Below are 26,143 nucleotides of genomic sequence, written 5' to 3'. Positions count from 1 at the left end.
GTAGCCTCTCTCTCTCTCCCTGGTCTGATGGATTAGAGGTTAGTGCTACTAACTCTAGCCAGTGTTAAACAGAGTTGTAGCCTCTCTCTCTCTCCCTGGTCTGATAGTTGGATTAGATGTTATTCCTACTAACTCTAGCCAGTGTTGAACAGAGTTGTAGCCTCTCTCTCTCTCCCTGGTCTGATGGATTAGAGGTTAGTGCTACTAACTCTAGCCAGTGTTAAACAGAGTTGTAGCCTCTCTCTCTCCCTGGTCTGATAGTTGGATTAGATGTTATTCCTACTAACTCTAGCCAGTGTTGAACAGAGTTGTAGCCTCTCTCTCTCTCCCTGGTCTGATGGATTAGATGTTGTTCCTACTAACTCTAGCCAGTGTTAAACAGAGTTGTAGCCTCTCTCTCTCTCCCTGGTCTGATGGATTAGATGTTATTCCTACTAACTCTAGCCAGTGTTGAACAGAGTTGTAGCCTCTCACTCTCTCCCCTGGTCTGATAGTTGGATTAGATGTTATTCCTACTAACTCTAGCCAGTGTTAAACAGAGTTGTAGCCTCTCTCTCTCTCCCTGGTCTGATGGATTAGATGTTATTCCTACTAACTCTAGCCAGTGTTAAACAGAGTTGTAGCCTCTCTCTCCTCCTGGTCTGATGGATTAGAGGTTAGTCCTACTAACTCTAGCCAGTGTTAAACAGAGTTGTAGCCTCTCTCTCTCTCTCCCTGGTCTGATAGTTGGACTAGATGTTATTCCTACTAACTCTAGCCAGTGTTAAACAGAGTTGTAGCCTCTCTCTCTCTCCCTGGTCTGATAGTTGGATTAGATGTTAGTCCTACTAACTCTAGCCAGTGTTAAACAGAGTTGTAGCCTCTCTCTCTCTCCCTGGTCTGATGGATTAGAGGAATGGATATGAACATTCAGATAGTCTGGTTGACTGAGGACAGCAGACTTGTTGTTTTGGGTTTCTGGTTCAGTGTAGAGATGTGGTAATTCCTACCAGTTGTAGGGCAGTTTGCTGTCTCTCTCAAACGAAGCAAAGTTGACAAATGTTTCTGCTCCGCACTCCCTGGAAGAAAGACCGTGTTTAGCTACAAACACAAAGATAACTCACATTTACTGTATTACCCACATGATGACTAAAACAATAAAAAGAGGAAGTCAAATGTTTTGATGACTAAAACAATAAAGAGGAATTGAAAATGCTTTAATCAAAAATGCTAGTATTCTATCTATTAACAGGCTCTGTGGATAATGACCTGATCTAACCTGGGGCTCTGTGGGTAATGACCTGATCTACACTGGACAGATCTAACCTGGGGCTCTGTGGGTAATGACCTGATATACACTGGGGCTCTGTGGGTAATGACCTGATCTTCCCTGGGCATTTTCTAACCTGGGGCTCTGTGGGTAATGACCTGATCTTCCCTGGGCATTTTCTAACCTGGGGCTCTGTGGGTAATGACCTGATCTTCCCTGGGCATTTTCTAACCTGGGGCTCTGTGGGTAATGACCTGATCTACTCTGTTCATTTTCTAACCTGGGGCTCTGTGGGTAATGACCTGATCTTCCCTGGGCATTTTCTAACCTGGGGCTCTGTGGGTAATGACCTGATCTACACTGGGGCTCTGTGGGTAATGACCTGATCTTCCCTGGGCATTTTCTAACCTGGGGCTCTGTGGGTAATGACCTGATTTACACTGGACAGATCTAACCTGGGGCTCTGTGGGTAATGACCTGATCTACACTGGACAGATCTAACCTGGGGCTCTGTGGGTAATGACCTGATCTACACTGGGCATTTTCTAACCTGGGGCTCTGTGGGTAATGACCTGATCTACACTGGGCATTTTCTAACCTGGGGCTCTGTGGGTAATGACCTGATCTACACTGGGCATTTTCTAACCTGGGGCTCTGTGGGTAATGACCTGATCTTCCCTGGGCATTTTCTAACCTGGGGCTCTGTGGGTAATGACCTGATCTACACTGGGCATTTTCTAACCTGGGGCTCTGTGGGTAATGACCTGATCTACTCTGTGCATTTTCTAACCTGGGGCTCTGTGGGTAATGACCTGATTTACACTGGACAGATCTAACCTGGGGCTCTGTGGGTAATGACCTGATATACACTAGGCAGATCTAACCTGGGGCTCTGTGGGTAATGACCTGATCTACACTGGACAGATCTAACCTGGGGCTCTGTGGGTAATGACCTGATTTACACTGGACAGATCTAACCTGGGGCTCTGTGGGTAATGACCTGATTTACACTGGACAGATCTAACCTGGGGCTCTGTGGGTAATGACCTGATTTACACTGGACAGATCTAACCTGGGGCTCTGTGGGTAATGACCTGATCTAACCTGGGGCTCTGTGGGTAATGACCTGATCTAACCTGGGGCTCTGTGGGTAATGACCTGACCTGGTAGTCAGGGGAGAGGAGCCAGTGGTCATGGTAGTCAGGGGGAGAGGAGCCAGTGGTCTTGGTAGTCAGGGGGAGAGGAGCCAGTGGTCTTGGTAGTCAGGGGGAGAGGAGCCAGTGGTCTTGGTAGTTAGGGGGAGAGGAGCCAGTGGTCTTGGTAGTCAGGGGGAGAGGAGCCAGTGGTCTTGGTAGTCAGGGGGAGAGGAGCCAGTGGTCTTGGTAGTCAGGGGGAGAGGAGCCAGTGGTCATGGTAGTCAGGGGAGAGGAGCCAGTGGTCTTGGTAGTCAGGGGGTAGAGGAGCCAGTGGTCTTGGTAGTTAGGGGGTAGAGGAGCCAGTGGTCTTGGTAGTCAGGGGGAGAGGAGCCAGTGGTCTTGGTAGTTAGGGGGTAGAGGAGCCAGTGGTCTTGGTAGTCAGGGGGAGAGGAGCCAGTGGTCATGGTAGTCAGGGGGAGAGGAGCCAGTGGTCTTGGTAGTTAGGGGGTAGAGGAGCCAGTGGTCTTGGTAGTCAGGGGGAGAGGAGCCAGTGGTCATGGTAGTCAGGGGGAGAGGAGCCAGTGGTCTTGGTAGTCAGGGGGTAGAGGAGCCAGTGGTCTTGGTAGTTAGGGGGAGAGGAGCCAGTGGTCTTGGTAGTTAGGGGGAGAGGAGCCAGTGGTCTTGGTAGTCAGGGGGTAGAGGAGCCAGTGGTCATGGTAGTCAGGGGGAGAGGAGCCAGTGGTCTTGGTAGTCAGGGGGAGAGGAGCCAGTGGTCTTGGTAGTCAGGGGGAGAGGAGCCAGTGGTCTTGGTAGTCAGGGGGAGAGGAGCCAGTGGTCTTGGTAGTCAGGGGGTAGAGGAGCCAGTGGTCATGGTAGTCAGGGGGAGAGGAGCCAGTGGTCTTGGTAGTCAGGGGGTAGAGGAGCCAGTGGTCTTGGTAGTTAGGGGGAGAGGAGCCAGTGGTCTTGGTAGTCAGGGGGAGAGGAGCCAGTGGTCTTGGTAGTCAGGGGGTAGAGGAGCCAGTGGTCATGGTAGTCAGGGGGAGAGGAGCCAGTGGTCTTGGTAGTCAGGGGGAGAGGAGCCAGTGGTCTTGGTAGTCAGGGGGAGAGGAGCCAGTGGTCTTGGTAGTCAGGGGGAGAGGAGCCAGTGGTCTTGGTAGTCAGGGGGTAGAGGAGCCAGTGGTCATGGTAGTCAGGGGGAGAGGAGCCAGTGGTCATGGTAGTCAGGGGGAGAGGAGCCAGTGGTCTTGGTAGTCAGGGGGTAGAGGAGCCAGTGGTCTTGGTAGTTAGGGGGGAGAGGAGCCAGTGGTCTTGGTAGTTAGGGGGGAGAGGAGCCAGTGGTCTTGGTAGTCAGGGGGTAGAGGAGCCAGTGGTCATGGTAGTTAGGGGGTAGAGGAGCCAGTGGTCATGGTAGTCAGGGGGTAGAGGAGCCAGTGGTCTTGGTAGTCAGGGGGTAGAGGAGCCAGTGGTCATGGTAGTCAGGGGGAGAGGAGCCAGTGGTCATGGTAGTCAGGGGGAGAGGAGCCAGTGGTCTTGGTAGTCAGGGGGTAGAGGAGCCAGTGGTCATGGTAGTCAGGGGGAGAGGAGCCAGTGGTCATGGTAGTCAGGGGGAGAGGAGCCAGTGGTCATGGTAGTCAGGGGGTAGAGGAGCCAGTGGTCTTGGTAGTTAGGGGGAGAGGAGCCAGTGGTCTTGGTAGTTAGGGGGAGAGGAGCCAGTGGTCTTGGTAGTCAGGGGGTAGAGGAGCCAGTGGTCATGGTAGTTAGGGGGTAGAGGAGCCAGTGGTCATGGTAGTCAGGGGGTAGAGGAGCCAGTGGTCATGGTAGTCAGGGGGAGAGGAGCCAGTGGTCATGGTAGTTAGGGGGTAGAGGAGCCAGTGGTCATGGTAGTCAGGGGGTAGAGGAGCCAGTGGTCATGGTAGTCAGGGGGAGAGGAGCCAGTGGTCATGGTAGTTAGGGGGTAGAGGAGCCAGTGGTCATGGTAGTTAGGGGGTAGAGGAGCCAGTGGTCATGGTAGTCAGGGGGTAGAGGAGCCAGTGGTCTTGGTAGTCAGGGGGAGAGGAGCCAGTGGTCTTGGTAGTCAGGGGGAGAGGAGCCAGTGGTCTTGGTAGTCAGGGGGAGAGGAGCCAGTGGTCTTGGTAGTCAGGGGGAGAGGAGCCAGTGGTCCTGGCAGTCAGGGGGTAGAGGAGCCAGTGGTCATGGTAGTTAGGGGGTAGAGGAGCCAGTGGTCATGGTAGTTAGGGGGTAGAGGAGCCAGTGGTCATGGTAGTCAGGGGGTAGAGGAGCCAGTGGTCTTGGTAGTCAGGGGGAGAGGAGCCAGTGGTCTTGGTAGTCAGGGGGAGAGGAGCCAGTGGTCTTGGTAGTCAGGGGGAGAGGAGCCAGTGGTCCTGGCAGTCAGGGGTAGAGGAGCCAGTGGTCATGGTAAATCAAATCAAATTTTATTTGTCACATACACATGGTTAGCAGATGTTAATGCGAGTGTAGCGAAATGCTTGGGCTTCTAGTTCTGACAATGCAGTAATAACCAACAAGTAATCTAACTAACAATTCCAAAACTACTGTCTTATACACACAAGTGTAAGGGGATAAAGAATATGTACATAAAGATATATGAATGAGTGATGGTACAGAGCAGCATAGGCAAGATACAGTAGATGGTATCGAGTACAGTATATACATATGAGATGAGTATGTAAACAAAGTGGCATAGTTAAAGTGGCTAGTGATACATGTATTACATAAAGATGCAGTAGATGATATAGAGTACAGTATATACGTATACATATGAGATGAATAATGTAGGGTATGTAAACATTATATTAGGTAGCATTGTTTAAAGTGGCTAGTGATATATTTTACATCATTTCCCATCAATTCCCATTATTAAAGTGGCTGGAGTTGAGTCAGTGTGTTGGCAGCAGCCACTCAATGTTAGTGGTTGCTGTTTAACAGTCTGATGGCCTTGAGATAGAAGCTGTTTTTCAGTCTCTCGGTCCCAGCTTTGATGCACCTGTACTGACCTCGCCTTCTGGATGATAGGCAGTGGCTCGGGTGGTTGTTGTCCTTGATGATCTTTATGGCCTTCCTGTAACATCGGGTGGTGTAGGTGTCCTGGAGGGCAGGTAGTTTGCCCCCGGTGATGCGTTGTGCAGACCTCACTACCCTCTGGAGAGCCTTACGGTTGTGGGCGGAGCAGTTGCCGTACCAGGCGGTGATACAGCCCGCCAGGATGCTCTCGATTGTGCATCTGTAGAAGTTTGTGAGTGCTTTTGGTGACAAGCCGAATTTCTTCAGCCTCCTGAGGTTGAAGAGGCGCTGCTGCGCCTTCTTCACGATGCCGTCTGTGTGGGTGGACCAATTCAGTTTGTCTGTGACGTGTATGCCGAGGAACTTAAAACTTACTACTCTCTACACTACTGTTCCATCGATGTGGATAGGGGGTGTTCCCTCTGCTGTTTCCTGAAGTCCACAATCATCTCCTTAGTTTTGTTGACGTTGAGTGTGAGGTTATTTTCCTGACACCACACTCCGAGGGCCCTCACCTCCTCCCTGTAGGCCGTCTCGTCGTTGTTGGTAATCAAGCCTACCACTGTTGTGTCGTCCGCAAACTTGATGATTGAGTTGGAGGCGTGCGTGGCCACGCAGTCGTGGGTGAACAGGGAGTACAGGAGAGGGCTCAGAACGCACCCTTGTGGGGCCCCAGTGTTGAGGATCAGCGGGGTGGAGATGTTGTTGCCTACCCTCACCACCTGGGGGCGGCCCGTCAGGAAGTCCAGTACCCAGTTGCACAGGGCGGGGTCGAGACCCAGGGTCTCGAGCTTGATGACGAGCTTGGAGGGTACTATGGTGTTAAATGCCGAGCTGTAGTCGATGAACAGCATTCTCACATAGGTATTCCTCTTGTCCAGATGGGTTAGGGCAGTGTGCAGTGTGGTTGAGATTGCATCGTCTGTGGACCTATTTGGGCAGTAAGCAAATTGGAGTGGGTCTAGGGTGTCAGGTAGGGTGGAGGTGATATGATCCTTGACTAGTCTCTCAAAGCACTTCATGATGACGGAAGTGAGTGCTACGGGGCGGTAGTCGTTTAGCTCAGTTACCTTAGCTTTCTTGGGAACAGGAACAATGGTGGCCCTCTTGAAGCATGTGGGAACAGCAGACTGGTATAGGGATTGATTGAATATGTCCGTAAACATACCAGCCAGCTGGTCTGCGCATGCTCTGAGGGCGCGGCTGGGGATGCCGTCTGGGCCTGCAGCCTTGCGAGGGTTAACACGTTTAAATATTTTACTCACCTCGGCTGCAGTGAAGGAGAGTCCGCATGTTTTCGTTGCAGGCCGTGTCAGTGGCACTGTATTGTCCTCAAAGCGGGCAAAAAAGTTACTTAGTCTGCCTGGGAGCAAGACATCCTGGTCCGTGACTGGGCTGGTTTTCTTTTTGTAATCCATGATTGACTGTAGACCCTGCCACATACCTCTTGTGTCTGAGCCGTTGAATTGAGATTCTACTTTGTCTCTGTACTGACGCTAGCTTGTTTGATAGCCTTGCGGAGGGAATAGCTGCACTGTTTGTATTCGGTCATGTTACCAGACACCTTGCCCTGATTAAAAGCAGTGGTTCGCGCTTTCAGTTTCACGCGAATGCTGCCATCAATCCACGGTTTCTGGTTTGGGAATGTTTTAATCGTTGCTATGGGAACAACATCTTCAACGCACGTTCTAATGAACTCGCACACCGAATCAGCGTATTCGTCAATGTTGTTGTCTGACGCAATACGAAACATATCCCAGTCCACGTGATGGAAGCAGTCTTGGAGTGTGGAATCAGCTTGGTCGGACCAGCGTTGGACAGACCTCAGCGTGGGAGCTTCTTGTTTTAGTTTCTGTCTGTAGGCAGGGATCAGCAAAATGGAGTCGTGGTCAGCTTTTCCGAAAGGAGGGCGGGGCAGGGCCTTAAATGCGTCGCGGAAGTTAGAATAACAATGATCCAAGGTTTTGCCCGCCCTGGTTGCGCAATCGATATGCTGATACAATTTAGGGAGTCTTGTTTTCAGATTAGCCTTGTTAAAATCCCCAGCTACAATGAATGTAGCCTCAGGATGTATGGATTCCAGTTTGCAAAGAGTCAAATAAAGTTTGTTCAGAGCCATTGATGGAACTCAAATCCTTCTCTCCCCCCTGGTAGTCAGGGGAGAGAGGAGTCAGTGGTCAGTGGTCTTGGAGCCAGTGGTCTTGGTAGTCAGGGGGAGAGGAGGAGCCAGTGGCTGTACTAGTTCAGCTCTATCTATTTCAGCTCTATTTTTCTTACTCTTCTGACAGAAATATATTAAAAGCCAGAACTGTAGAAAGGTTAGTGTCAGGCTTGTGTGTCCATTATGTGGACAGCTCCCCCATATCTCACCTGGCCATCTGCAGGTGTTTCTTACGCAGCATCAGTAGGAAGAGGACCAGCAGGCTGAGGAGGAGGACACTGAGGACTGCTAGAGCAGAGATGGCAGCTACGCTGGGGTTCATCTCTCTGGCTGGGAGGACAATAACATACAGTCATTATCACTGAGGACCTCTAGAGCAGAGATGGAGCTACGCTGGGGTTCATCTCTCTGGCTGGGAGGACAATAACATACAGTCATTATCACTGAGGACCTCTAGAGCAGAGATGGAGCTACGCTGGGGTTCATCTCTCTGGCTGGGAGGACAATAACATACAGTCATTATCACTGAGGACCTCTAGAGCAGAGATGGAGCTATGCTGGGGTTCATCTCTGGCTGGGAGGACAATAACATACAGTCATTATCACTGAGGACCTCTAGAGCAGAGATGGAGCTACGCTGGGGTTCATCTCTCTGGCTGGGAGGACAATAACATACAGTCATTATCACTGAGGACCTCTAGAGCAGAGATGGAGCTACGCTGGGGTTTATCTCTCTGGCTGGGAGGACAATAACATACAGTCATTATCACTGAGGACCTCTAGAGCAGAGATGGAGCTACGCTGGGGTTCATCTCTCTGGCTGGGAGGACAATAACATACAGTCATTATCACTGAGGACCTCTAGAGCAGAGATGGAGCTACGCTGGGGTTCATCTCTCTGGCTGGGAGGACAATAACATACAGTCATTATCACTGAGGACCTCTAGAGCAGAGATGGCAGCTACGCTGGGGTTCATCTCTCTGGCTGGGAGGACAATAACATACAGTCATTATCACTGAGGACCTCTAGAGCAGAGATGGAGCTACGCTGGGGTTCATCTCTCTGGCTGGGAGGACAATAACATACAGTCATTATCACTGAGGACCTCTAGAGCAGAGATGGAGCTACGCTGGGGTTCATCTCTGGCTGGGAGGACAATAACATACAGTCATTATCACTGAGGACCTCTAGAGCAGAGATGGAGCTACGCTGGGGTTCATCTCTCTGGCTGGGAGGACAATAACATACAGTCATTATCACTGAGGACCTCTAGAGCAGAGATGGAGCTACGCTGGGGTTCATCTCTCTGGCTGGGAGGACAATAACATACAGTCATTATCACTGAGGACCTCTAGAGCAGAGATGGAGCTACGCTGGGGTTCATCTCTCTGGCTGGGAGGACAATAACATACAGTCATTATCACTGAGGACCTCTAGAGCAGAGATGGAGCTACGCTGGGGTTCATCTCTCTGGCTGGGAGGACAATAACATACAGTCATTATCACTGAGGACCTCTAGAGCAGAGATGGAGCTATGCTGGGGTTCATCTCTCTGGCTGGGAGGACAATAACATACAGTCATTATCACTGAGGACCTCTAGAGCAGAGATGGAGCTATGCTGGGGTTCATCTCTCTGGCTGGGAGGACAATAACATACAGTCATTATCACTGAGGACCTCTAGAGCAGAGATGGAGCTACGCTGGGGTTCATCTCTCTGGCTGGGAGGACAATAACATACAGTCATTATCACTGAGGACCTCTAGAGCAGAGATGGAGCTACGCTGGGGTTCATCTCTGGCTGGGAGGACAATAACATACAGTCATTATCACTGAGGACCTCTAGAGCAGAGATGGAGCTATGCTGGGGTTCATCTCTGGCTGGGAGGACAATAACATACAGTCATTATCACTGAGGACCTCTAGAGCAGAGATGGAGCTATGCTGGGGTTCATCTCTCTGGCTGGGAGGACAATAACATACAGTCATTATCACTGAGGACCTCTAGAGCAGAGATGGAGCTATGCTGGGGTTCATCTCTCTGGCTGGGAGGACAATAACATACAGTCATTATCACTGAGGACCTCTAGAGCAGAGATGGAGCTACGCTGGGGTTCATCTCTCTGGCTGGGAGGACAATAACATACAGTCATTATCACTGAGGACCTCTAGAGCAGAGATGGAGCTACGCTGGGGTTCATCTCTCTGGCTGGGAGGACAATAACATACAGTCATTATCACTGAGGACCTCTAGAGCAGAGATGGAGCTACGCTGGGGTTCAGTACACAGTACAGATTCAGGATGATACGACAGGCATACACACAGCCTGCAGACACAGCAATGAGGATCTGAAACTCAGCATTTGAGTCAGAGTGGTTGGGTGTGGTCCACTACAGCCAGCTGACATTGGCCTTCTAGAAAACAGGAACCAGATTTGACCACAGGAGAGAGAGAGAGTGGCAGTTAAAACCACTTAAAAACAGACTTGTTCTGTAGTGTAAAACTGTAGAACTGTAGAGGTTTAACATATCTCTATTAGAGATGTGTATGAAGGCTGGCTGACTGTACCTGTAGTAGAGATGTGTATGAAGGCTGACTGTACCTGTAGTAGAGATGTGTATGAAGGCTGGCTGACTGTACCTGTAGTAGAGATGTGTATGAAGGCTGACTGTACCTGTAGTAGAGATGTGTATGAAGGCTGACTGTACCTGTAGTAGAGATGTGTATGAAGGCTGACTGTACCTGTAGTAGAGATGTGAATGATGGCTTGCTGTACCTGTAGTAGAGATGTGTATGAAGGCTGGCTGACTGTACCTGTAGTAGAGATGTGTATGAAGGCTGACTGTACCTGTAGTAGAGATGTGTATGAAGGCTGACGGTACCTGTAGTAGAGATGTGTATGAAGGCTGGCTGACTGTACCTGTAGTAGAGATGTGTATGAAGGCTGACTGTACCTGTACTAGAGATGTGTATGAAGGCTGACTGACTGTACCTGTAGTAGAGATGTGTATGAAGGCTGACTGTACCTGTAGTAGAGATGTGAATGATGGCTTGCTGTACCTGTAGTAGAGATGTGTATGAAGGCTGGCTGACTGTACCTGTAGTAGAGATGTGTATGAAGGCTGACTGTACCTGTAGTAGAGATGTGTATGAAGGCTGACTGTACCTGTAGTAGAGATGTGTATGAAGGCTGGCTGACTGTACCTGTAGTAGAGATGTGTATGAAGGCTGACTGTACCTGTACTAGAGATGTGTATGAAGGCTGACTGACTGTACCTGTAGTAGAGATGTGTATGAAGGCTGACTGTACCTGTAGTAGAGATGTGTATGAAGGCTGACGGTACCTGTAGTAGAGATGTGTATGAAGGCTGACTGTACCTGTAGTAGAGATGTGTATGAAGGCTGGCTGACTGTACCTGTAGTAGAGATGTGTATGAAGGCTGACTGTACCTGTACTAGAGATGTGTATGAAGGCTGACTGACTGTACCTGTAGTAGAGATGTGTATGAAGGCTGACTGTACCTGTAGTAGAGATGTGTATGAAGGCTGGCTGACTGTACCTGTAGTAGAGATGTGTATGAAGGCTGACTGTACCTGTAGTAGAGATGTGTATGAAGGCTGACTGTACCTGTAGTAGAGATGTGTATGAAGGCTGACTGTACCTGTAGTAGAGATGTGTATGAAGGCTGACTGACTGTACCTGTAGTAGAGATGTGTATGAAGGCTGACTGTACCTGTAGTAGAGATGTGTATGAAGGCTGACTGACTGTACCTGTAGTAGAGATGTGTATGAAGGCTGGCTGACTGTACCTGTAGTAGAGATGTGTATGAAGGCTGACTGTACCTGTAGTAGAGATGTGTATGAAGGCTGGCTGACTGTACCTGTAGTAGAGATGTGTATGAAGGCTGACTGTACCTGTAGTAGAGATGTGTATGAAGGCTGACTGACTGTACCTGTAGTAGAGATGTGTATGAAGGCTGACTGTACCTGTAGTAGAGATGTGTATGAAGGCTGACTGACTGTACCTGTAGTAGAGATGTGTATGAAGGCTGACTGTACCTGTAGTAGAGATGTGTATGAAGGCTGGCTGACTGTACCTGTAGTAGAGATGTGTATGAACGCTGACTGACTGTACCTGTAGTAGAGATGTGTATGAAGGCTGACTGTACCTGTAGTTGAGATGTGTATGAAGGCTGGCTGACTGTACCTGTAGTAGAGATGTGTATGAAGGCTGGCTGACTGTACCTGTAGTAGAGATGTGTATGAAGGCTGACTGTACCTGTAGTAGAGATGTGTATGAAGGCTGGCTGACTGTACTTGTAGTAGAGATGTGTATGAAGGCTGACTGTACCTGTAGTAGAGATGTGTATGAAGGCTGGCTGACTGTACCTGTAGTAGAGATGTGTATGAAGGCTGGCTGACTGTACCTGTAGTAGAGATGTGTATGAAGGCTGACTGTACCTGTAGTAGAGATGTGTATGAAGGCTGACTGACTGTACCTGTAGTAGAGATGTGTATGAAGGCTGGCTGACTGTACCTGTAGTAGAGATGTGTATGAAGGCTGACTGTACCTGTAGTAGAGATGTGTATGAAGGCTGGCTGACTGTACCTGTAGTAGAGATGTGTATGAAGGCTGGCTGACTGTACCTGTAGTAGAGATGTGTATGAAGGCTGACTGACTGTACCTGTAGTAGAGATGTGTATGAAGGCTGACTGACTGTACCTGTAGTAGAGATGTGTATGAAGGCTGACTGTACCTGTAGTAGAGATGTGTATGAAGGCTGACTGACTGTACCTGTAGTAGAGATGTGTATGAAGGCTGACTGTACCTGTAGTAGAGATGTGCATGAAGGCTGACTGACTGTACCTGTAGTAGAGATGTGTATGAAGGCTGGCTGACTGTACCTGTAGTAGAGATGTGTATGAAGGCTGACTGACTGTACCTGTAGTAGAGATGTGTATGAAGGCTGACTGACTGTACCTGTAGTAGAGATGTGTATGAAGGCTGACTGACTGTACCTGTAGTAGAGATGTGTATGAAGGCTGACTGTACCTGTAGTAGAGATGTGTATGAAGGCTGACTGACTGTACCTGTAGTAGAGATGTGTATGAAGGCTGACTGTACCTGTAGTAGAGATGTGCATGAAGGCTGACTGACTGTACCTGTAGTAGAGATGTGTATGAAGGCTGGCTGACTGTACCTGTAGTAGAGATGTGTATGAAGGCTGACTGACTGTACCTGTAGTAGAGATGTGTATGAAGGCTGACTGACTGTACCTGTAGTAGAGATGTGTATGAAGGCTGACTGTACCTGTAGTAGAGATGTGTATGAAGGCTGACTGACTGTACCTGTAGTAGAGATGTGTATGAAGGCTGACTGTACCTGTAGTAGAGATGTGCATGAAGGCTGACTGACTGTACCTGTAGTAGAGATGTGTATGAAGGCTGACTGTACCTGTAGTAGAGATGTGTATGAAGGCTGACTGTACCTGTAGTAGAGATGTGTATGAAGGCTGACTGTACCTGTAGTAGAGATGTGTATGAAGGCTGACTGACTGTACCTGTAGTAGAGATGTGTATGAAGGCTGACTGTACCTGTAGTAGAGATGTGTATGAAGGCTGACTGTACCTGTAGTAGAGATGTGTATGAAGGCTGACTGTACCTGTAGTAGAGATGTGCATGAAGGCTGGCTGACTGTACCTGTAGTAGAGATGTGCATGAAGGCTGGCTGACTGTACCTGTAGTAGAGATGTGCATGAAGGCTGACTGTACCTGTAGTAGAGATGTGCATGAAGGCTGACTGACTGTACCTGTAGTAGAGATGTGTATGAAGGCTGGCTGACTGTACCTGTAGTAGAGATGTGTATGAAGGCTGACTGACTGTACCTGTAGTAGAGATGTGTATGAAGGCTGACTGTACCTGTAGTAGAGATGTGTATGAAGGCTGACTGACTGTACCTGTAGTAGAGATGTGTATGAAGACTGTACCTGTAGTAGAGATGTGCATGAAGGCTGACTGACTGTACCTGTAGTAGAGATGTGTATGAAGGCTGACTGTACCTGTAGTAGAGATGTGTATGAAGGCTGACTGTACCTGTAGTAGAGATGTGCATGAAGGCTGACTGACTGTACCTGTAGTAGAGATGTGTATGAAGGCTGACTGTACCTGTAGTAGAGATGTGTATGAAGGCTGACTGTACCTGTAGTAGAGATGTGTATGAAGGCTGACTGTACCTGTAGTAGAGATGTGTATGAAGGCTGACTGTACCTGTAGTAGAGATGTGTATGAAGGCTGGCTGACTGTACCTGTAGTAGAGATGTGTATGAAGGCTGACTGTACCTGTAGTAGAGATGTGTATGAAGGCTGACTGTACCTGTAGTAGAGATGTGCATGAAGGCTGACTGACTGTACCTGTAGTAGAGATGTGTATGAAGGCTGGCTGACTGTACCTGTAGTAGAGATGTGTATGAAGGCTGACTGTACCTGTAGTAGAGATGTGTATGAAGGCTGGCTGACTGTACCTGTAGTAGAGATGTGCATGAAGGCTGACTGTACCTGTAGTAGAGATGTGTATGAAGGCTGACTGACTGTACCTGTAGTAGAGATGTGTATGAAGGCTGACTGTACCTGTAGTAGAGATGTGCATGAAGGCTGGCTGTACCTGTAGTAGAGATGTGTATGAAGGCTGGCTCGCTGGGCGTACTGTAGCTATAACTGATCACACTGCAGTTATAGGAGGAGGAGGGTAGCAGGCTGGACACTGTCACCACATGGGACTGGGCTGTTAGAGGCTCCCGAGCCTGCAGAGAGAACAGAGAACATACTGGAAGGACAGAACGCCATACTGTAGAACAGAGAGAACAGAGAACATATTGGAAGGACAGAACACCGTACTGCCTGTGCCATTAAACCCCTACAACTCATCCAGAACGCCGCAGCCCGTCTGGTGTTCAACCTTCCCAAGTTCTCTCACGTCACCCCGCTCCTCCGCTCTCTCCACTGGCTTCCAGTTGAAGCTCGCATCCGCTACAAGACCATGGTGCTTGCCTACGGAGCTGTGAGGGGAACGGCACCGCAGTACCTCCAGGCTCTGATCAGGCCCTACACCCAAGCAAGGGCACTGCGTTCATCCACCTCTGGCCTGCTCGCCTCCCTACCATTGAGGAAGTACAGTTCCCGCTCAGCCCAGTCAAAACTGTTCGCTGCTCTGGCCCCCCAATGGTGGAACAAACTCCCTCACGACGCCAGGACAGCGGAGTCAATCACCACCTTCCGGAGACACCTGAAACCCCACCTCTTCAAGGAATACCTAGGATAGGATAAGTAATCCTTCTCACCCCCCCCTTAATGACTTAGATGCACTATTGTAAAGTGGCTGTTCCACTGGATGTCAGAAGGTGAATTCACCAATTTGTAAGTCGCTCTGGATAAGAGCGTCTGCTAAATGACTTAAATGTAAATGTAAATGTAGAACAGAGAGAACAGAGAACATACTGCAAGGACAGTACACTACTATCTACTGTCTGATTCAGGCCTGTCTGAGTGGACTAATCCATTATAGAGGCCTGTCTGAGTGGACTAATCCATTATAGAGGCCTGTCTGAGTGGACTAATCCATTATAGAGGCCTGTCTGAGTGGACTAATCCATTATAGAGGCCTGTCTGAGTGGACTAATCCATTATAGAGGCCTGTCTGAGTGGACTAATCCATTGTAGAGGCCTGTCTGAGTGGACTAATCCATTGTAGAGGCCTGTCTGAGTGGACTAATCCATTGTGGAGGCCTGTCTGAGTGGACTAATCCATTATAGAGGCCTGTCTGAGTGGACTAATCCATTATAGAGGTCTGTCTGAGTGGACTAATCCATTGTAGAGGCCTGAGTGGACTAATCCATCGTAGAGACCTGTCTGAGTGGACTAATCCATTGTAGAGGCCTGTCTGAGTGGACTAATCCATTGTAAAGGCCTGTCTGAGTGGACTAATCCATTGCGGAGGCCTGTCTGAGTGGACTAATCCATTGCGGAGGCCTGTCTCAGTGGACTAATCCATTATAGAGGCCTGTCTGAGTGGACTAATCCATTATAGAGGCCTGTCAGAGTGGACTAATCCATTGTAGAGGCCTGTCTGAGTGGACTAATCCATTGCGGAGGCCTGTCTGAGTGGACTAATCCATTGCGGAGGCCTGTCTCAGTGGACTAATCCATTATAGAGGCCTGTCTGAGTGGACTAATCCATTATAGAGGCCTGTCAGAGTGGACTAATCCATTGTGGAGGCCTGTCTGAGTGGACTAATCCATTGTAGAGGCCTGTCTGAGTGGACTAATCCATTGTAGAGGCCTGTCAGAGTGGTCTAATCCATCTTAGAGGCCTGTCTCAGTGGACTAATCCATTGTAGAGTCCTGTCCGAGTGGACTAATCCATTGTAGAGGCCTGTCAGAGTGGACTAATCCATTGTAGAGGCCTGTCTGAGTGGACTAATTCATTGTAGAGGCCAGTCTGAGTGGACTAATCCATTGTAGAGGCCTGTCTGAGTGGACTAATCCATTATAGAGGCCTGAGTGGACTAATCCATTGTAGAGGCCTGTCTGAGTGGACTAATCCATTATAGAGGACTGTCTGAGTGGACTAATCCATTATAGAGGCCTGTCTGAGTGGACTAATCCATTATAGAGGCCTGTCTGAGTGGACTAATCCATTATAGAGGCCTGTCTGAGTGGACTAATCCATTGTAAAGGCCTGTCTGAGTGGACTAATCCATTGTAGAGGCCTGAGTGGACTAATCCATTATAGAGGCCTGTCTGAGTGGACTAATCCATTATAGAGGCCTGTCAGAGTGGACTAATCCATTATAGAGGCCTGTCTGAGTGGACTAATCCATTATAGAGGCCTGTCAGAGTGGACTAATCCATTGTGGAGGCCTGTCTGAGTGGACTAATCCATTGTAGAGGCCTGTCTGAGTGGACTAATCCATTGTAGAGGCCTGTCAGAGTGGTCTAATCCATCTTAGAGGCCTGTCTCAGTGGACTAATCCATTGTAGAGTCCTGTCCGAGTGGACTAATCCATTGTAGAGGCCTGTCAGAGTGGACTAATCCATTGTAGAGGCCTGTCTGAGTGGACTAATTCATTGTAGAGGCCAGTCTGAGTGGACTAATCCATTATAGAGGCCTGTCAGAGTGGACTAATCCATTGTAGAGGCCTGTCTGAGTAGACTAATCCATTGTAGAGGCCTGTCAGAGTGGACTAATCCATTATAGAGGCCTGTCAGAGTGGACTAATCCATTATAGAGGCCTGTCTGAGTGGACTAATCCATTGCGGAGGCCTGTCCGAGTGGACTAATCCATTGTAGAGGCCTGTCTGAGTGGACTAATCCATTGTAGAGGCCTGTCAGAGTGGTCTAATCCATCTTAGAGGCCTGTCTCAGTGGACTAATCCATTGTAGAGGCCTGTCCGAGTGGACTAATCCATTGTAGAGGCCTGTCCGAGTGGACTAATCCATTGTAGAGGCCTGTCTGAGTGGACTAGTCCATTGTAAAGGCCTGTCAGAGTGGACTAATCCATTGTAGAGGCCTGTCTGAGTGGACTAATTCATTGTAGAGGCCTGTCAGAGTGGACTAATCCATTGTAGAGGCCTGTCTGAGTGGACTAATCCATTGTAGAGGCCTGTCTGAGTGGACTAATCCATTACAATTACAGTCTGGCAGTGTACTACAGGACATAGGGAACAGGGTACCATTACAGATGACAGCAGTGTACTACAGGACATAGGGAACAGGGTACCATTACAGTCTGGCAGTGTACTACAGGACATAGGGAACAGGGTACCATTACAGATGACAGCAGTGTACTACAGGACATAGGGAACAAGGTACCATTACAGATGACAGCAGTGTACTACAGGACATAGGGAACAGGGTACCATTACAGATGACAGCAGTGTACTACAGGACATAGGGAACAGGGTACCATTACAGATGACAGCAGTGTACTACAGGACATAGGGAACAGGGTACCATTACAGATGACAGCAGTGTACTACAGGACATAGGGAACAGGGTACCATTACAGATGACAGCAGTGTACTACAGGACATAGGGAACAGGGTACCATTACAGAAGACAGCAGTGTACTACAGGACATAGGGAACAGGGTATCATTACAGTCTGGCAGTGTACTACAGGACATAGGGAACAGGGTACCATTACAGATGACAGCAGTGTACTACAGGACATAGGGAACAGGGTACCATTACAGTCTTGCAGTGTACTACAGGACATAGGGAACAGGGTACCATTACAGTCTGGCAGTGTACTACAGGACATAGGGAACAGGGTACCATTACAGTCTGGCAGTGTACTACAGGACATAGGGAACAGGGTACCATTACAGATGACAGCAGTGTACTACAGGACATAGGGAACAGGGTATCATTACAGTCTGGCAGTGTACTACAGGACATAGGGAACAGGGTATCATTACAGATGACAGCAGTGTACTACAGGACATAGGGAACAGGGTATCATTACAGTCTGGCAGTGTACTACAGGACATAGAGAACAGGGTACCATTACAGATGACAGCAGTGTACTACAGGACATAGGGAACAGGGTATCATTACAGATGACAGCAGTGTACTACAGGACATAGAGAACAGGGTAACATTACAGTCTGGCAGTGTACTACAGGACATAGGGAACAGGGTACCATCACAGATGACAGCAGTGTACTACAGGACATAGGGAACAGGGTACCATTACAGATGACAGCAGTGTACTACAGGACATAGGGAACAGGGTATTATTACAGTCTAGCAGTGTACTACAGGACATAGGGAACAGGGTACCATTACAGATGACAGCAGTGTACTACAGGACATAGGGAACAGGGTACCATTACAGATGACAGCAGTGTACTACAGGACATAGGGAACAGGGTATCATTACAGTCTGGCAGTGTACTACAGGACATAGGGAACAGGGTACCATTACAGATGACAGCAGTGTACTACAGGACATAGAGAACAGGGTACCATTACAGATGACAGCAGTGTACTACAGGACATAGGGAACAGGGTATCATTACAGATGACAGCAGTGTACTACAGGACATAGGGAACAGGGTACCATTACAGATGACAGCAGTGTACTACAGGACATAGGGAACAGGGTACCATTACAGATGACAGCAGTGTACTACAGGACATAGGGAACAGGGTACCATTACAGATGACAGCAGTGTACTACAGGACATAGGGAACAGGGTACCATTACAGATGACAGCAGTGTACTACAGGACATAGGGAACAGGGTACCATTACAGATGACAGCAGTGTACTACAGGACATAGGGAACAGGGTACCATTACAGTCTGGCAGTGTACTACAGGACATAGGGAACAGGGTATCATTACAGTCTGGCAGTGTACTACAGGACATAGAGAACAGGGTACCATTACAGATGACAGCAGTGTACTACAGGACATAGGGAACAGGGTACCATTACAGATGACAGCAGTGTACTACAGGACATAGGGAACAGGGTACCATTACAGACTGGCAAGTGTACTACAGGACATAGAGAACAGGGTATCATTACAGATGACAGCAGTGTACTACAGGACATAGAGAACAGGGTATCATTACAGTCTGGCAGTGTACTACAGGACATAGAGAACAGGGTACCATTACAGATGACAGCAGTGTACTACAGGACATAGAGAACAGGGTATCATTACAGTCTGGCAGTGTACTACAGGACATAGAGAACAGGGTACCATTACAGATGACAGCAGTGTACTACAGGACATAGGGAACAGGGTACCATTACAGTCTGGCAGTGTACTACAGGACATAGGGAACAGGCTATCATTACAGTCTGGCAGTGTACTACAGGACATAGGGAACAGGGTACCATTACAGATGACAGCAGTGTACTACAGGACATAGAGAACAGGGTACCATTACAGTCTGGCAGTGTACTACAGGACATAGGGAACAGGGTACCATTACAGATGACAGCAGTGTACTACAGGACATAGGGAACAGGGTACCATTACAGTCTGGCAGTGTACTACAGGACATAGGGAACAGGGTACCATTACAGATGACAGCAGTGTACTACAGGACATAGGGAACAGGGTATCATTACAGTCTGGCAGTGTACTACAGGACATAGAGAACAGGGTACCATTACAGTCTGGCAGTGTACTACAGGACATAGAGAACAGGGTACCATTACAGATGACAGCAGTGTACTACAGGACATAGGGAACAGGGTACCATTACAGACTGGCAAGTGTACTACAGGACATAGGGAACAGGGTACCATTACAGATGACAGCAGTGTACTACAGGACATAGGGAACAAGGTACCATTACAGATGACAGCAGTGTACTACAGGACATAGGGAACAGGGTACCATTACAGATGACAGCAGTGTACTACAGGACATAGGGAACAGGGTACCATTACAGATGACAGCAGTGTACTACAGGACATAGGGAACAGGGTACTATTACAGATGACAGCAGTGTACTACAGGACATAGAGAACAGGGTACCATTACAGATGACAGCAGTGTACTACAGGACATAGGGAACAGGGTACCATTACAGATGACAGCAGTGTACTACAGGACATAGGGAACAGGGTACCATTACAGTCTGGCAGTGTACTACAGGACATAGGGAACAGGGTACCATTACAGATGACAGCAGTGTACTACAGGACATAGAGAACAGGGTACCATTACAGATGACAGCAGTGTACTACAGGACATAGGGAACAGGGTATCATTACAGTCTAGCAGTGTACTACAGGACATAGAGAACAGGGTACCATTACAGATGACAGCAGTGTACTACAGGACATAGGGAACAGGGTACCATTACAGATGACAGCAGTGTACTACAGGACATAGGGAACAGGGTACCATTACAGTCTGGCAGTGTACTACAGGACATAGGGAACAGGGTATCATTACAGATGACAGCAGTGTACTACAGGACATAGGGAACAGGGTACCATTACAGTCTGGCAGTGTACTACAGGACATAGGGAACAGGGTATCATTACAGATGACAGCAGTGTACTACAGGACATAGGGAACAGGGTACCATTACAGATGACAGCAGAGTACTACAGGACATAGGGAACAGGGTACCATTACAGATGACAGCAGTGTACTACAGGACATAGGGAACAGGGTACCATTACAGTCTGGCAGTGTACTACAGGACATAGAGAACAGGGTACCATTACAGTCTGGCAGTGTACTACAGGACATAGGGAACAGGGTACCATTACAGATGACAGCAGTGTACTACAGGACATAGGGAACAGGGTATCATTACAGTCTGGCAGTGTACTACAGGACATAGAGAACAGGGTACCATTACAGTCTGGCAGTGTACTACAGGACATAGGGAACAGGGTACCATTACAGATGACAGCAGTGTACTACAGGACATAGGGAACAGGGTACCATTACAGTCTGGCAGTGTACTACAGGACATAGAGAACAGGGTACCATTACAGTCTGGCAGTGTACTACAGGACATAGGGAACAGGGTACCATTACAGATGACAGCAGTGTACTACAGGACATAGGGAACAGGGTATCATTACAGTCTGGCAGTGTACTACAGGACATAGAGAACAGGGTACCATTACAGTCTGGCAGTGTACTACAGGACATAGGGAACAGGGTACCATTACAGATGACAGCAGTGTACTACAGGACATAGGGAACAGGGTATCATTACAGTCTGGCAGTGTACTACAGGACATAGGGAACAGGGTACCATTACAGATGACAGCAGTGTACTACAGGACATAGGGAACAGGGTACCATTACAGATGACAGCAGTGTACTACAGGACATAGGGAACAGGGTACCATTACAGATGACAGCAGTGTACTACAGGACATAGGGAACAGGGTACCATTACAGTCTGGCAGTGTACTACAGGACATAGGGAACAGGGTATCATTACAGATGACAGCAGTGTACTACAGGACATAGGGAACAGGGTATCATTACAGATGACAGCAGTGTACTACAGGACATAGGGAACAGGGTATCATCACAGATGACAGCAGTGTACTACAGGACATAGGGAACAGGGTACCATTACAGATGACAGCAGTGTACTACAGGACATAGAGAACAGGGTACCATTACAGATGACAGCAGTGTACTACAGGACATAGGGAACAGGGTATCATTACAGTTTGGCAGTGTACTACAGGACATAGGGAACAGGGTATCATTACAGATGACAGCAGTGTACTACAGGACATAGGGAACAGGGTATCATTACAGATGACAGCAGTGTACTACAGGACATAGGGAACAGGGTACCATTACAGTCTGGCAGTGTACTACAGGACATAGGGAACAGGGTATCATTACAGATGACAGCAGTGTACTACAGGACATAGGGAACAGGGTATCATTACAGATGACAGCAGTGTACTACAGGACATAGGGAACAGGGTATCATCACAGATGACAGCAGTGTACTACAGGACATAGGGAACAGGGTACCATTACAGATGACAGCAGTGTACTACAGGACATAGGGAACAGGGTACCATTACAGATGACAGCAGTGTACTACAGGACATAGGGAACAGGGTATCATTACAGTCTGGCAGTGTACTACAGGACATAGAGAACAGGGTACCATTACAGATGACAGCAGTGTACTACAGGACATAGGGAACAGGGTATCATTACAGTCTGGCAGTGTACTACAGGACATAGGGAACAGGGTATGATTACAGATGACAGCAGTGTACTACAGGACATAGGGAACAGGGTATCATTACAGATGACAGCAGTGTACTACAGGACATAGGGAACAGGGTACCATTACAGATGACAGCAGTGTACTACAGGACATAGGGAACAGGGTACCATTACAGATGACAGCAGTGTACTACAGGACATAGGGAACAGGGTATCATTACAGATGACAGCAGTGTACTACAGGACATAGGGAACAGGGTACCATTACAGTCTGGCAGTGTACTACAGGACATAGGGAACAGGGTATCATTACAGTCTGGCAGTGTACTACAGGACATAGGGAACAGGGTATCATTACAGATGACAGCAGTGTACTACAGGACATAGGGAACAGGGTACCATTACAGATGACAGCAGTGTACTACAGGACATAGGGAACAGGGTATCATTACAGTCTAGCAGTGTACTACAGGACATAGGGAACAGGGTACCATTACAGTCTGGCAGTGTACTACAGGACATAGGGAACAGGGTATCATTACAGTCTGGCAGTGTACTACAGGACATAGGGAACAGGGTACCATTACAGATGACAGCAGTGTACTACAGGACATAGGGAACAGGGTACCATTACAGTCTGGCAGTGTACTACAGGACATAGGGAACAGGGTACCATTACAGATGACAGCAGTGTACTACAGGACATAGGGAACAGGGTATCATTACAGTCTGGCAGTGTACTACAGGACATAGGGAACAGGGTACCATTACAGATGACAGCAGTGTACTACAGGACATAGGGAACAGGGTACCATTACAGATGACAGCAGTGTACTACAGGACATAGGGAACAGGGTATCATTACAGTCTAGCAGTGTACTACAGGACATAGGGAACAGGGTATCATTACAGATGACAGCAGTGTACTACAGGACATAGGGAACAGGGTACCATTACAGTCTGGCAGTGTACTACAGGACATAGGGAACAGGGTACCATTACAGTCTGGCAGTGTACTACAGGACATAGGGAACATGGTACCATTACAGTCTGGCAGTGTACTACAGGACATAGAGAACAGGGTATCATTACAGTCTGGCAGTGTACTACAGGACATAGGGAACAGGGTACCATTACAGATGACAGCAGTGTACTACAGGACATAGGGAACAGGGTATCATTACAGTCTGGCAGTGTACTACAGGACATAGTGAACAGGGTACCATTACAGTCTGGCAGTGTACTACAGGACATAGGGAACAGGGTACCATTACAGATGACAGCAGTGTACTACAGGACATAGGGAACAGGGTACCATTACAGATGACAGCAGTGTACTACAGGACATAGGGAACAGGGTATCATTACAGTCTGGCAGTGTACTACAGGACATAGAGAACAGGGTACCATTACAGATGACAGCAGTGTACTACAGGACATAGGGAACAGGGTATCATTACAGTCTGGCAGTGTACTACAGGACATAGGGAACAGGGTACCATTACAGTCTGGCAGTGTACTACAGGACATAGAGAACAGGGTATCATTACAGATGACAGCAGTGTACTACAGGACATAGGGAACAGGGTACCATTACAGATGACAGCAGTGTACTACAGGACATAGGGAACAGGGTATCATTACAGATGACAGCAGTGTACTACAGGACATAGGGAACAGGGTACCATTACAGATGACAGCAGTGTACTACAGGACATAGGGAACAGGGTATCATTACAGATGACAGCAGTGTACTACAGGACATAGGGAACAGGGTACCATTACAGTCTGGCAGTGTACTACAGGACATAGTGAACAGGGTACCATTACAGATGACAGCAGTGTACTACAGGACATAGGGAACAGGGTATCATTACAGATGACAGCAGTGTACTACAGGACATAGGGAACAGGGTATCATTACAGTCTGGCAGTGTACTACAGGACATAGTGAACAGGGTACCATTACAGATGACAGCAGTGTACTACAGGACATAGGGAACAGGGTACCATCACAGATGACAGAGCATCTCTTACCTTGAGGTCCTTGTTGATGGTGTTGGTGGGTTTACAGAGCACCTGGTAGAAGTCAACCACTCCCTCCCCGCTCCAGAGCAGGGTCACTGAGGAGTGGGTGGCGTTCACCGCGTACAGGGACCGCGGAGGGGCTGGCTCTGTCACAAACACAACAGGAGAAACGCCTGGGTCAACCTCCACAGACACAGGTAGGACTGTCTTGTCTACTGTTATCCTCTAGTCCACAGAGACAGGTAGGACTGTCTTGTCTACTGTTATCCTCTAGTCCACAGAGACAGGTAGGACTGTCTTGTCTACTGTTATCCTCTAGTCCACAGAGACAGGTAGGACTGTCTTGTCTACTGTTATCCTCTAGTCCACAGACACAGGTAGACTGTAGCTCTGTGGTCGTCCCAGACTGTCTTGTGTACTAGTTAGACCGAACTACTGAGGGATGTGGAAACGAAGGCTGTGTCACAACCCCAGGTTCACTTCCTCAATTGGTGCTGTTATAAGCTGCTATTGTGACATCAAACATCCAGTATACAGTCGTGGCCAAAAGTTTTGAGAATGACACAAATATTAATTTTCATGAAGTTTGCTGCCTCAGTGTCTTTAGATATTTTTGTCAGATGTTACTATGGATACTGAAGTATAATTACAAGCATTTCATAAGTGTCAAAGGCTTTAATTGACAATTACATGAAGTTGATGCAAAGAGTCAATATGTGCAGTGTTGACCCTTCTTTTTCAAGACATCAGCAATCCTCCCTGGCATGCTGTCAATTAACTTCTGGGCCACATCCTGACTGATGGCAGCCTATTCTTGCATAATCACTGCTTGGAGTTTGTCAGAATTTGTGGGTTTTTGTTTGTCCACCCGCCTCTTGAGGATTGACCACAAGTTCTCAATGGGATTAAGGTCTGGGGAGTTTCCTGGCCATGGACCCAAAATATTGATGTTTTGTTCCCGAGCCACTTAGTTATCACTTTTTCCTTATGGCAAGGTGCTCCATCGTGCTGGAAAAGGCATTGTTCATCAAACTGTTCCTGGATGGTTGGGAGAAGTTGCTCTCAGAAGGTGTGTTGGTACCATTCTTTATTCATGGCTGTGTTCTTAGGCAACATTGTGAGTGAGCCCACTCCCTTGGCTGAGAAGCAACCCCACACATGAATGGTCTCAGGATGCTTTACTGTTGGCATGACACAGGACTGATGGTAGCGCTCACCTTGTCTTCTCCAGACAAGCTTTATTTCCGGATGCCCCAAACAATCGGAAAGGGGATTCATCAGAGAAAATGACTTTACCCCAGTCCTCAGCAGGCCGGATAGCCTAGTGGTTAGTGGTTAGAGCGTTGGACTAGTAACCGGAAGGTTGCGAGTTCAAACCCCCGAGCTGACAAGGTACAAATCTGTCTTTCTGCCCCTGAACAGGCAGTTAACCCACTGTTCCCAGGCCGTCATTGAAAATAAGAATTTGTTCTTAACTGACTTGCCTGGTTAAATAAAGGTAAAATTTAAAAAAAATTAAAATCAGTCTGTCCCTGATGTTTTTCCAGGAGAGAAGTGGCTTCTTTGCTGCCCTTCTTGACACCAGGCCATCCTCCAAAAGTCTTCGCTTCACTGTGCGTGCAGATGCACTCACACCTGCCTGCTGCCATTCCTGAGCAGCTCTGTACTGGTGGTGCACCGATCCCGCAGCTGAATCAACTTTAGGAGACGGTACTGGCGCTTGCTGGACTTTCTAGGGCGCCCTGAAGCCTTCTTCACAACAATTGAACCGCTCTCCTTAAAGTTCTTGATTGTC

The 26,143-nt window shown here is 48.2% G+C and overlaps 1 protein-coding gene across 1 annotated transcript in view; it reads right to left on the bottom strand.

The window, feature by feature from the left end:
- Positions 1–660: 660 nt before the first annotated feature.
- Positions 661–26,143, bottom strand: part of LOC135532882 (receptor-type tyrosine-protein phosphatase O-like) — a gene marked incomplete at its 5' end in the record, with an annotated part of 52,982 nt that continues 27,499 nt past the window's right edge. Inside the window, 4 exons of the mRNA XM_064960313.1 lie at positions 661–1,058; positions 7,777–7,897; positions 14,233–14,371; positions 24,358–24,494. Of these exons, the coding sequence (XP_064816385.1) occupies positions 986–1,058; positions 7,777–7,897; positions 14,233–14,371; positions 24,358–24,494 (470 nt within the window). The remainder of the gene's footprint in view (positions 1,059–7,776; positions 7,898–14,232; positions 14,372–24,357; positions 24,495–26,143) is intronic.

The sequence above is a fragment of the Oncorhynchus masou genome, unplaced genomic scaffold (genome assembly GCF_036934945.1).
Source record: "Oncorhynchus masou masou isolate Uvic2021 unplaced genomic scaffold, UVic_Omas_1.1 unplaced_scaffold_2085, whole genome shotgun sequence".
Lineage (NCBI taxonomy): Eukaryota > Metazoa > Chordata > Actinopteri > Salmoniformes > Salmonidae > Oncorhynchus > Oncorhynchus masou.
This window is presented reverse-complemented; position numbering and strand designations above follow the sequence as displayed.